This window comes from Colossoma macropomum, unplaced genomic scaffold (genome assembly GCF_904425465.1).
Source record: "Colossoma macropomum unplaced genomic scaffold, Colossoma_macropomum, whole genome shotgun sequence".
In the NCBI taxonomy this organism is placed as follows: Eukaryota; Metazoa; Chordata; class Actinopteri; order Characiformes; family Serrasalmidae; genus Colossoma; species Colossoma macropomum.
Window position 1 is genome coordinate 25,893,086 of NW_023494794.1, and position 14,310 is coordinate 25,907,395.

At 41.6% G+C, this 14,310-nt stretch overlaps 1 protein-coding gene across 3 annotated transcripts in view; it reads right to left on the bottom strand.

Moving 5' to 3' along the window:
- rgs3a (regulator of G protein signaling 3a) overlaps positions 1-14,310 on the bottom strand; it is a 274,848-nt gene that overhangs the window by 168,961 nt on the left and 91,577 nt on the right. For all 3 annotated transcript variants that reach the window (XM_036580676.1, XM_036580677.1, XM_036580678.1), the window contains one exon: positions 8,572-8,615. In XM_036580676.1, the coding sequence (XP_036436569.1) occupies positions 8,572-8,615 (44 nt within the window). The remainder of the gene's footprint in view (positions 1-8,571; positions 8,616-14,310) is intronic.

A 14,310-nucleotide genomic window follows, 5' to 3' on the forward strand; every position in this document is an offset into this window, starting at 1 on the left:
AGCTTTTCAGTCAGCAGCTGTGACAGAAGAACAGCTAAACAACCTGGAATCAGCCAGAAATGAACCCAACACCATTCGCCAAACTAAATGGGCTGTAAGATGCTTTACAGACTGGCTGGAACAAAACAACATTAATACTGATCTGGCAAAAACTGACAAAACTGAGCTAAACTTGATATTGCGGCAGTTTTATGGCTCAGTCCGATTTGGTCAGACTCTGAAGATCAGACTACACATTTGGCGAATGGTATTGGGTTCATTTCTGGCTGATTCCAGGTTGTTTAGCTGTTCTTCTGTCACAGCTGCCGACTGAAAAGCTGCTCAGTGGTGACGACAGTTTGGGAATTTAGTGTAAGGAGCTGGAGAACAAACTGCCGGCTGTGCAGCGAGTGGGCGGAGTTCGTTACTCTGATGTAGAAACAAGCTGCTCGTTAAGGAACTATAATTTGGCTGAAGGAACTGCGAACATTAAAACATTAAATGCTGCATTCACGGCCCAGTTTATTAATTTATTATTTTATTTATTTAACCATTGTATAAAAGCAATAGAACACTCGAGGAGTGTGTTATCGCGAATAACATCACGGCTGTGATTTGGTCGCAGGCACAAGCCGAAGGCTCTACAATAAAAAGTCCTATGTGTCGTTAGAGAGGGGGCACACCGTCCTATGACCCTGCAAAGTTTGAAGTCAGTTACTCTTTTTTTCGTCAGATTACACTGTTAGAACTGTTTGTTCCAAAGCATTCCCTTCTTTATTCATGACATCATCCGCGATTCGTCAACGTAGATTCGACTTTCATGACATAACTATCATGAAGCCCCTAGTGACTACTGGGTAGAAGCCTATCAGAGTGACACTGAGAAACAGATGTATAAAATTCAAGTCCATGAAACCCAATCGCTACTCTTAGAAGCCCATCATCAGCTGGAGCAGTTAGCCTAGCTAGTGATAAAGCCGTGCCAGAGCAGAGCGTGCCCTCTACCCCCTCCTCAGTCATGTCCTTAAAAACATATCCATGGTAATGCATGGTAATGTTAACCTTCTACTGCATGTATAATGATAGCAATTTAAAAACTTCACTTTCTTGCATAAAATCGTCCTTGATTATTAATTTATATAATTATAAACGTTTATATAATGATTATTAATAATCTGTCCCGGTTATTGAATTCAAAAACATTAAAAAAAATTGTGCAGGGGTTCTTTTGAGTGTGTTGCCTTGAGGCAACATTGTGGGACAACGGGAGGAAATGACATAAAGCCGTGTTCCCTGAAGTGGTGAGCCCTGGCTTGTGACTGGCTAAATCCAAGAGGGACTGATGTGTGTTGTTTTACTGAAACCTAGCTGAATATAAATATCCTTGAAACAGCTACTGCAAGCCACTGAACATGAACTGCATTAGCTGATGCCCCTAGGAAGGACGAAGGAAATGGTGCAGGCTTAGTGATCAACAACCCCTGATAGGTTTATATTGAGGTACTCTCCCAGTTCTCCTCACCTCTCTCAGAGCGTCACAATTAAGCACTGCCGCTTCTACTCGCACGAGGAGTTCACTGTGTTATAATGACCTCTGTCTGCCTCCAGCTGCAGGTCCCTGTGCCATTCACAATGTTTTATATTGATACCAGTACAGATACCTTAACTTCAACACCAACTCCAGATTGATACTTTTTTCAGTACCTTATTGTACATTACAAATTGAAAGTGGGTGTGGTTTAAACCAGAGGTGCATGAAGTATATTTAGTATTTACTGCCTAAGTACATTTACTTTACATTTTCTACAACTAGGTATTCTCAATGAGTACAACCGACTGACATTAATAATATCTACTCAGCCAATCTTGTGGCAGTAGTGCAGTGCATAAAATCATTGAGAATACAGGCTAGCAGCTTCAGGTAAGTTTCACATCAATCAGAATGGGCAACAAAAAGTGATCTCGGTGGTTTTGACCATGGCATGATTGCTGGTTCCAGTCAGGGCTGTTTGAGTATTGCTATAACTGCTGATTTCCAGGGTTTTTAACACAACAGTCTCCAGAGTTACTCAGAATGAGAAAATAAAGAAAAATCCAGTTCGCTAATGGAAACACGTTGTTGATGAGAGAGGTCAGCGGAGAACGGCCAGACTTGTTCGAGCTGAAAGAAAAGCTGAGGTGACTCAGACAATCTCTCTGTACAAAAGCAAAAGAGCATCTTAGAATGCACAACACATCGAAACTTATGGTGGATGGGCTACAACAGCTGAAAACCACATTGGGTTGAGAACAGAAAGCTGAAGCTGCAGTGGGATCATGCTCACCAACACTGGACAGCTGAAGACTGGAAAAATGTAGTCTGGTCTGATGAATCTTTCTGCTGAGGTACACAGTTGGTAGGGTCATCCAACCATCAGCCATCAATCCATGGATCCAACCAGTCCAGGTTGTAAATTAGACAGCCAATTACCAGACTAGATTTTTAAAAAAGCAGCTTATTGGCTCACCGACATTGTTAAGACTTTTTTATAGTAATCTGGGATAGAGCTAAACCCAACTCTATCTCAGTCTCTTATGTGCCACCGTTCATAGAAACTACATTCAATGATCAAAACTAGGCACCCAGAGTAGAGTCACTGAAGTATTGCTTTAAGGATTGGTCTCATGTCATTCTCTAACCACTCTTTAAAACATCAGACCACACCTTCGTACAGCTTCAGCAGGGTCATAAGCAAAAGTTCCTATGACTCATCCCTCACTGCAACACGTTTGCAGCACTCAGAAGAGCAGCCGCAGCCTCTCTGGAGGTTGGAGACAATTTAAAGACTTTTCCACAGATCACTGTGAGTAATAGGAAGGAGTCATATCACATCACTCGTACATCAACACGTACACTCACCATTCACTTTATTAGAAACACCTACCCTGTACGTCTACCACTTCATAAGCTCTGCCCATATTACAGGTCCACTGTCTAGGTCAACAATCACAGACTCTAGCCCATCTGTAGACCAGCAAAGTGGAGCTACAAGGGAGGGGCTTCTTTTAAAGTGGTGGGTGAGAGTACACTCCTTTCTGTAAGATCTAACCACCAAAAATAAAACAATGACATTTGCAACAGACGTAAGCAGCAAATGAATACAGTGGTATGGAAAAGTTTACCCCAGGCAAAGTACATGTTTTATTCATATTCCATGTGAAAATAAGTTTAACATACTTGAAAAAAATCAAACATAAAATATTAAATGTGCCGTAACTTTTGCACAGGACAAATTTTATGTTTTATTTTTTTTCCAATGTGTTAAATTCAGCCAATAAACAGTAATTGTGCATTAAAATATGCAGAAATGTTGTTCTCCATTGAACATGTGTTTTTGAACTTATTTTCACTTAGAAAATCAACAAAACATAGAATTTGACCAGGGGTGCACAAACAATTGCACAAGCCTTTCCATTCACCAGGGATCCAGCCAGAAGGGACTAATCAGACGCACTGTAAACGAACATACAAGGTCACAAAGTATCCAAATACTTAGGACTTGAATTGCAAGGTCTGCAGTGTGGAAATTAATGGAACTGTCCATTTCAGTTCTGTTCTGACCTTCGACTGGACTTAAACTCTGCCTGGAAAACTGCCCCATTGGAAATTGAAATCTCCCAAGAAGCTGATACCGATAGCAGCCCAATGCAGGGTGCTGAACAGCTAACTCATGTTTTCAAACGTCCCCACCCCCACCGCCCCTGCCTACCGTCCCATACTACCCCACTGCGTTCCAAACAAAGCCCACCACAGCGCCCCTGCCAAAGAAGCTGAATCTGAAGTGAGGGCTAAATGGCTAACATTCAGTGCCAGTTACTTCCAAAGCTGAGAAATGAGTGACGTTTTGGCCAAATTCCCAAATCCTCTCACACATCCACAGCTCACTTGTCTGCTTGCCGCACAAGTGATGGATATGAATTAATTTCTTCCACAGAAAGGAAGATCTGTACAGTGTGCCAAGTCCATTCATCAAAACACTGCATCCTAATCAACTGACCTGTCCACACTCTGCCCACAAAAACATTCTGCATTAAAACAAATACACCAAATCTATGACTTTTCACATGAATGTAAAATAAATCTTGTTTAACCCTTAGAACCCTACATTTTTTGGGAATTGGGGTCAATTACAATTACAATTGCAGTTATAAAGTATTTATATGAGACAGTCACACAGGCCATATGTTGTTATTCTCAGGGGACCCTGGGCTACTCAGATATGCCATTGTTTGACATGTAAATGCTGATGGAAATTTAATATCTTTATAAATTTGAGTCATTTCTGATCAAAAATTTACCCGACGCCTGCTAAAGTTTGTATTTTTTTAATTACAGAGATCTTGAAAACAAGTGCAGTCGTAGTTCTCTTTTCAGAAATTGTTAGTCTGGAGTGTCTGTGAGCTGAAAGTGCAATCATTTTGATGGTGATTCATTCTATTAGTTATTATTAGTAAAAATAAACAATTAGCATAAGGCGGCCACGTTTTTTATAGATTTTCTGTCCTCTTGGATTCATAAAACTCTGATACACAGCAGGAAAGCCTTTATTTTTAGTTATAAATTGAGTTGCATATTTAATATCAGATATTTTTAATACTCAAAATCAATGTAAACTGAAAGATAGGGCTAAATATTGTTCATTTTATAATCATATTTGTTATATTTATTGTCATTGTAATGTGTTTTAGGGCCTGTTTGTGTGATTTTGAGGGAAAGAGGGAAAGCGTACACTCATTGTGTTGAATGGGACACTGCAGTTTATCGCTCCCCCCCACCCCCAACCCCCCCACCTCACCTCAGCAGCATGCACACAGGCACAGCTAATCAAACTAAGTGTGACTGCATTTGAGTTATTTATGCGTATTTTGCTGTAAATTTCTGATTATCAGCACTAAACCCAGAGTCTGAATCAATCAGACGACTGTTTGAGACACGATGGAAACTTCTATACTGAACACGTTGCTTCGGGGGGTTTAGATGGGCCTTTTAAATGGAGGTAAACAGGATCCGAACGGTGGTTTTCTGAACTGGATTACTGACTGGATCATGGCTAAAATCTCCACAGAGTCACTCTAGACACACAGGGTAAGACCTGATGGTCAGCATGATGTGTGATTTGCATCGCTGTTTTTAAAATTAATAATGCTCTCTAAACTTAAGTATTCTGACATTTGGTTGAATGGTATTTTTATCAGTGTTCAATTACAAACTGACTCTCAAGCTCAAGCACACATCCAAACAGACACTTGAACAGAAGGCCAGAGCAATAAAGAAAGCTTTTTGCGATTTTAATGCTATCAGAGCAGAGTGGTAAATATGATACGGGCTGTCACCCAGACTTCAGAGAAACATTTCACTTAATCCTGCCTCTGTCACCACGCCAAGCGATGGGGGTCTGTCCTCACACGCCATCTCTCAATGGTCTATATGTCAGGCAGCATCTGAGGCCTTGTCACTTTCAGAAAGAACAAAGTGAGTGAGCTGACTGTAAAGCTAATGGACTCCGCTCAGCTTGACGTGTTGAGTTAGTTACACTGGAACAGACTGAACAGCCATAGACTTTCATCTGTAAAGTGAAGGTTCAGCCATTTCTCTGTGCCAATGTGGTGACACTGTAACATACGTACACCGATCAGCCATAACATTAAAACCATGTTTCTACACCATCAGCTCCACTTACTATATAGGTGCACTTTGTAGTTCTACAGTTACAGACTGTAGTCCATCTGTTTCTCTGGGTACTTTGTTAGCTCTTCAGTGGTCAGGACCACCACAGAGCAGGTACTATTTGGGGGGTGGATCATTCTCAGCACTGTAGTGACACTGACGTGGTGGTGGTGCGTTCAGAGTGCAGTTTTTTACCGCTCACTGTCCACTACCTTGTCAGTCCACCTCGTAGATGTAAAGTCAGAGGCAAAAGCTCATCTGCTGCTGCACGGCTTGTATTGGTCATCCTCTATTTCTGCATCAGTGGTCACAGGATGCTGCCCACAGGCCTCTGCTGGCTGGATAATTTTTGGTTTGGTGGACTATTCCCAGTCCAGCAGTGACACTGAGGTGCTTAAAATGTCCAGCAGCACTGCTGTGTCTGATCCACTCGTCGGCACTGTTGTCTGAAATTGGTCTGGGTTTGTCATTGGCTACATTGCAAATGCATTAGGTGCATTTTCCTGTAACAATGATCATCCTCATTGGCTTTTTTTGTAAATGATGAAACAAACTAAGTAAAGCAAGAAAAGTAGAGCCAAGTTTCTGCGACCAAATTCACAATAAAAGGGACCACCATGACACACACGTCCTCCTCTGCAGAGGAAAATAAATAAAGACGTAAAAAATCCAAACGTGGCAGGACGAGGGGTGACGGAGTGAACACACTGGACGCCATCATCTTTCTCTCTCTCTCTCTCTCTGTCCATCTCCTGCAGAGTCACTTCCTGTAGTGATTAGTGTCAGTAGCCCAGCGAACACAGCAGCTACAAGCTCACTGCCCGTTGTGACGAGTGAGTGAGACGAGATCAACACACACTCCAACGCCTCCCACATCACACACGCTATTTTAAGGACTAATTGGACAAGCTGCATATTTTTGTTCCCTTTTTTTTCCCCCTTCCGTAGCTGTGGGGCATGTATCGTAAGCCTCCGTCTGCTGTGTTTAAAATAGGCGAGAAGTTGTTAAAAAATTCATTGGGATTTAATTAGGTGATACATCCCCATTTACAAAAGGGGAATTAAAGAGAACAGTGACGTAATGCGATAATCACCCGAGAAGGAAATGAAAACAGAGTTGATCAAGGGAGAATAATGACTTGAGTAAGGAAAATAAGAGGAATGTGAGACGAGGAGGAGTTTAACATTCAAGATTAAAGCCTAGTTTGAATAGAGTGCAGAGTTCAAACCAAGTACCAAAAGAATCTTCATGTGCTTTCTGTGGTATAGCGTTAATAGTACAGTGCAGATCAAAGAAGAACCACAGATCAGGTGCATCTGCCTGAGCTCTACAGAGTTTAGCATTTTCTCTGGTTTAACAGCCTCATCAGTTTATTACAGAGTTTTTCGTGAGTAGAACTGGGTGTTAGAATAAAATACGACTTTACTGTCCAGGCAAGACAGGAAAACTTTTTATTTACCCTCATACAATACAATGCATGCACAAGATCAACAACAATTAGGGAAGTTCAAGTTCACGTTTTGTTGCAAGAAGACAGAGAACAGCAAGGATGCATGTACAGCATTTGTTGCTACACTCATTGTCCATTTTATCAGCTCCACTAACCGTATAGCAGCACTTTGTTGTTCTACAATTACAGACTCTAGTCCATCTGGCTACGTTCACATTAGCAGACTGAAGAGGCACAAATCCGATTTTTTGCCCTAATGTGACCCAGATCTGATGTTTTCAGGGCTGTGTGGACACAAATCTGATCTTTTCAAATCCAACCTGAGCCACTTTGGTATGTGGTCCTAGATCGGATACGTATCCGATTCGTGGCCATGTGACCTTAATGTGACACTCAGATCGAAAATCATGTGCTTTTTTTCCACTGCACGTGCGCCATCATTCAACGTTACCATGGCAGCAGCGCCAAACAGACGTTAAAGCCTGTAAACGGTGGAAAAGCAGCTCATCTCACCTTTTTCTCCTTCGTCTCGCTCTAATAATGAAGCTGACAGCTGATCAGAGTTAACTATCTTCTCAGCGAAGCTCGTTCTGCTCGTTAGTTTGTGCTGATGATGCTCGTGATTCATTCACGTGACGTTACTGAGTAGGATGAGCTCATGAGGGTCATTTCAGGACGCCGGTTCGTCACATTAATGACAGATTTGAATCACTTACCTAAACGAGTGTGAACCATCGTGTCAGAGAGATCAGATTTGAGCAAAAAATCGGATTTGAGCAACGAGGCTTGTAATGTGAACGTAGCCTCTGCATACTTTGTTAGCCCCCTCTTACCCTGTTCTTCAGTGGTCCACCACAGAGCAGGTACTATATGGGTGGTGGATCATTCTCAGCACTGCAGTAACACTGACGTGGTGGTGGTGTGTTAGTGTGTGTTGCGCTGGTATGAGTGGATCAGACACGGCAGTGCTGCTGGAGTTTTTAATCATTGTGTCCACTCACTGTCCACTCTATTAGACACTCCTACCTTGCTGGTCCTACTTGTAGATGTAAAGTCAGAGCCGAGTTTGCTCATTAGTTTATCTGAGGCGGCCTCTAATGCTCATCCAACACGAAGAATTGCAGATTTCTCAGCTATTTTTTAATAATGAAACATCTTTTTCAATGTATTCCTCTACATGCTGCTAATGTTATTATGTATTTGATTGGTCAATCTCAAAAATGGAATTTCAAACAGGCCATATATTTATGGAGCATTTTCACTTGGATTTAGTGTTTAATATTGACACAAGTTTGAACAGTCACTTTGGGTGGGCCAGTGATAAAATTGGATAAGCCTAGCCCACCAGGGCTAATCACACCAGCGCCGCTGTCAACATGTGTAGTCAGAGCAAGAAAACACCAAAACCACTAAACCTTGATACAGTTAACTCACCTCAGTCATGTGGATAAGGTAGAAGCGCAGCTCCTCACTATGATCTGTTGGAGAACAGAGAAACACAAATTAGCATTGTAGACTAAAAAAACTCTCCCACTCAGTGAGCTTTCCAGAGTTCATATCACAATCAGTCACCACGCCACACATCAACGATCTGATTGGTCACCACTCAGTTCATTTGCATGAAGCCCAGAATGAGAGAGCAGAGAGAGAATGTGCATCAACACGGAGCCATGCTGGTGACATCCTGTATAAATAAAAATAATGTGTGGCCACGACTTATTAATGTGTGGGAACAAGATCCTAGTGTGTGGCCATGACTTATTAATGTGTGGGAACAAGATCCTAGTGTGTGGCCATGACTTATTAATGTGTGGGAACAAGATTCTAGTGTGTGGCCACGACTTAGTAAGGTGTGGGGAAAAAGATCCTAGTGCATGGCCATGACTTAGTAAGGTGTGGGAACAAGATCCTAGTGCGTGGTCATGATTTAGTAATGTGTGGGAACAAGATTCTAATGTCTGGCCACAACTTAGTAAGGCATGGGAACAAGATTCTAATGTGTGGCCACGACTTCGTAAGGCATGGGAACAAGATCCTTATGCATGGCCACGACTTAGTAAGGCGTGGGAATAAGATCTTAAGGCATGGCCATGACTCAGTAAGGTGTGAAACAAGATCCTAATGTGTGGCCACAACTTAGTAAGGTGTGGGAACAATATTCTAGTGTGTGGCCACGACTTAGTAAGGTGTGGGGAAAAAGATCCTAGTGCATGGTCACGATTTAGTAATGTTTGGGAACAAGATTCTAATGCGTGGCCACAACTTAGTGAGGTGTGGGAACGAGATTCCAATGCGTGGCCACAACTTAGTAAGGCAAGAGCTCGTTCCCACGCCTTAGTAAGCTGCAGCCATGACTTAGTTAGGCGTGGGAATGAGATAATTAAGTCGTGGCCACACATTAGGATCTCATTCCCATGCGTTAATAAGGCGTGGCCACGTATTATTTTCATTTATATGGCATGTCACCAGCAGGGCTCCATGCAACAATGGTCTAATGTGTCAGTTATATTTATTTTATTGCCATCTCTCCCCTCTTTATTATTTTATTATATGACACGATCTGTTTGATGTAAAGTATCAAAAATATTCAAATCATAAAAGGGCAAATAATTTAATGTGACATCATCATTCATATCACATATATGCTGCTTAAAATTTTAGCACCCCACCCCCCCCCCAACCTAAAACACCTTCTCGTTTCCCTGACGTGGGCGGCACGGTGGCGCAGTCGGTAGTGCTGTCGCCTCACAGCAAGAATGGCCTGGGTTCGATTCCCGGCCGGGCGACCAGGGTCATTTCTGTGTGGAGTTTGCCTGTTCTCCCCGTGTCTGCGTGGGTTTCCTCCCACAGTCCAAAAACATGCAGTCAGGCTGATTGGACACGCTGTGACTGTGTATGTCTGTCTGACTGGCGACCTGTCCAGGGTGTATCCTGCCTTCCGCCCAATGACAGCTGGGATAGGCTCCAGCACCCCACCGTGACCCAGAAGGATAGGCGGTTTAGATGATGCATGTATGTTTCCCTGACATGATTTGAGGCAAATGTGTGGAGTTAATGGGAAAATGTTCCACTTGGATTTTTGGCCAAAATGTTGCTTTAAATGTAACAAACAAGCAGAACACCTAAGCACTAAAGCCTGAACAACCGAAACAGGAAAACATGCCTTAGCAGGCAACCACACATATATATTGTAATTCCCTGCACGGCTGTAGTTCAACACGTCTCCCCTGCTGCCCTCAGTCTCCAGTCTCACTCTCAGATTGATCACTTTGATTTTGCACTGGTAGTTCTCTGCTGTCCATCACACTGCCTCTCCAGTCACACTCTGTCACTCAGCAGGGACAGGTGCTGACAGACCACTCTGACTGGTGGCTGTTTACTTTCCCCCTTCAGACCCGACTAATTTTAAGTCTATCATATCTAACGTCCGGTGATACATTCAGAGACTTTCTGCTCGTCTCTCCTTTAGTTCAGCATAATCAGCCCCCATTGTAGTTAGTTAGCATGTGTGTCCACACTGGTCACAGTAAAATGGACCAGCATGTGGAAATGGAGCTTTCTGTGTTTCTGTGTTTGTTATCACTGTATAAAAAAGATCCATGCTGCCTTTATTGCTGGATGCACTGTGAGTGTGCGCACACATTAACAACACGATTCACATCACTGTGGAAACAGTTAATTGTTATGAATTTGTTTCATCAGAGTAACAACATTAAAACGTTACTTCAGCGTGAAGTGTGTGCCCAGTTATATAACTGAATGTGAAAAAAGGTAATAGTACAGAGCCCTGCTGGTGACATCCCATATAAATAGAAATAATGAGTGGCCGCGGCTTATTAACGCATGGGAATGAGATAATTAAGTTGTGGCCACAACTTAGTAAGGCATGGGAACAACATCATGTCTTACTTAAGTTGTGGCCATGCATTAAGATCTCGTTCCCACACCTTACAAAGTCGTGGCCACAAATTATTTTTATGTATACAGGATGTCACAGGGCTCTGTATAATACCTCTCTTGTTGTGCATCATAATATCATTATATATATATATATATATATATATATATATATATATACACACCAATCGGGCATAACATTATGACCACCTCCTTGTTTCTACGCTCATTGTCCATTTTGTCAGCTCCACTTACTGTATAGGTGCACTTTGTAGTTCTACAGTTACAGACTGTAGTCCATCTGTTTCTCTGATACTTTGTTAGCCCCCTTTTACCCTGTTCTTCAGTGGTCAGGACCCCCATGGACCCTCACAGAGCAGGTACTATTTGGGTGGTGGATCATTCTCAGCACTGCAGTAACACTGACATGGTGGTGGTGTGTTAGTGTGTGTTGTGCTGGTCTGAGTGAATCAGACACAGCAGTGCTGCTGGAGCTTTTAAACACCTCAGTGTCACTGCTGGACTGAGAATAGTCCACCAACCACAAATATCCGGCCAACAGCGTCCTGTGGGCGGCATCCTGTGACCACTGATGAAGGACTAGAGGATGACCAACACAAACTGTGCAGCAGCAGATGAGCTATCGTCTCTGACTTTACATCTACAAGGTGGACTGACAAGGTAGGAGCGTCTAATAGAGTGGTTCGTCCTCACTCGGAGTTCGGGCCCCGCCTTCCTGACAGCTCTCACAGCCATCATTGGGGCCCGGGGGACGGACGCATGACACTACCCCCTAATACTACTGCGTATATAAAAGGTATAACACTACACTGTCAGAAATAAAGGTTCTGTGCAGGTACATATTTTGTTCATCAAGGTACAAACAGTGTAAATCTTCCCTCAACAGGTTCAACAGTGGTTTTAAGGTCCAGTTGTGCACCTTAAATAAGTTTTTTCCAGGTGAAAAGTTTGTATTTGTACCTTTTCATAATCGAATGTTTTAAAACAGAACAGTAAAATAAAAGCCTGGAGACGAGACGGGGTGTGTGGAGTCAGTACAGCTTAGAAAACAATTTCAATGGATTATGGTTCAGTTATGTTCCCTGACTAAAGGTACTGAGATGTACCCTTGAGGGTTCCACCCCAGTGACAAGAGCGGTACTGCCGCTCACAGTTTACTACCTTTTTTCTGAAAGTGTCATCAACGCTATTACATAACAATACCAGCTCCTCAAATTGTAGTTTGCTACTGCAAGGTATTTTGGTGAGGTTTTCAGGGTTTTGATGTCAGTTCCAAAATGGGAAAATGTACGTAGGGCAAAATGCATCCACTTTGGAACATTGTTGTTTACCACAGGGTGTGATAGCGGTGACAGCAATGACAACAGCATTCATTTTTCCCATAGGCAAAACCAGCTTAGATCCAGTGGTCCTTATTTCATCATGTCACCGACTACAAAATGACAGCATGCCCTCAGTGCTCCATTTGTCACATATACAAGACACAAATTCACACATTTTTAGCTTTTATATACCATGATCACATTAATTACACTGTTAAAATGCTCCTTCAAGGGTTATTAAGTAAGGGAAATGGTTCTATGTTGTATATAATCACCGAAAAGGGTTCTTCTGTTGTTATAAGTTTGACATAATAACAACAGCATATGGTGCTATATAAAAACCATTTTCAAAAAATGTTCTATATAGAACCATATACAACACATTCTCCACCTGAAGAACCATGTTACCATGCAGAGGACCATTTATGCATGAAATGGTTCGGTAACACTTTCTATGAATGTCGCATTTGTAAGCATCTATAAACACATTTATAACATGTTATAATGTATTCATAAGGCATTATAAACATGGTTATAAATATTTATAAAAAATAATTACACTGAATTACACTTTATAGCCATGCTTATTATACATTACGAATTGTTAATATAATGCATTATAAATAGTGTTAATAACATGTTATAATTTCAGTGCCAATGAAGTCAGTCCCAGCTTGGAGAGCGTAAAGTAAAGACAAATACCAAGCTAACGGTGGTGAACATTACCTTTCCCACATTGGGTAAAACACTGATACAGCACTAGTTTAAACTCTGACATTTGAAGCCTGTAATGTGCTTTATTGTGAATGTTTTAGTGTTTCAGTAAATCCTTCAGTAAATACTTCAACTTGAAGCCTCAATCTTAACACTGGAGGAGGCTTTAGTACAGTACGCTTCACTTTACTTAGAGCGGACAAATACGACTTATGAGCTCTTATAATTTGTTATGATCAGTACTTATAATGTATTATGTTATCAATTCATAATGCATAATAAACACGGCTATAATGTGTAATGCATTTTTATAAATATTTATAGCTATGTTTATAATGTCTTATGAATGCATTATAACATGTTATGAATGTGTTTATAGATGCTTACAAAGGTGACATTCATAGAAAGTGTTACCAATGGTTCTATACAAAACCATTCGCTTTACTAAGGAACCCTTAAAGAACTTTTTAAAGAGTTTACCTGCAACATCACACTGAAAAATCACTTTAGCAAAGAAAACAGAGCCACTTTTGTGTCGACAGTAAAGGGTTAATAGCTTTGCAACATTCAAGCAATCTGCTTGGGGGGGGGTGGGGTTTAATTCCAGGCCAGACCATTTGATTAATGTCACCTCACACAAATCCTGCAGCAATGCCTTCCATCAATCAGCCCTTAAGATCCTCAGAGGCCTGAGAAGAGGAGATAAATCGAGCCCTCTAGTTGCCCCGGGGTCGACGGAGTCAAAATAAAAGTCAGCTAAATGATGATATGATAAACACACTGCCCTCGCGACCCATCAGGGGAATTTTCAAAGTTTATGCGGAAACAGTTTTGGCCTACTTTGCTGCACAGTAATCAAAGCCTACCACTAGACTAAAGAACACAACCAGCTGAGATTTGCTCTGTTAACTCCTAGAGGTCACACTTATCACCAGCAACTAAAACAGCATGTGGAGGTTCTGAATGAATTATTTAGTGAGTTAATAGAGAGAATCTCAGCTGACTGTGTTCTTTAGTACACAAGCTCGCTGAAACAAGAGGAGAAAGTCTGTCTAAAGTGCAGATTCTAAACATTCCAGCCAGACCACATTTGTGTTTTTACTGATTTGTTTATAATATAATTTGATTATGACTTGAAATTGAGTTAAAAGTTGGGTCCCACTTTATTTGGATGGTCCCCTACAGACACTCTACAGATACTTATTATATTATTAACAAA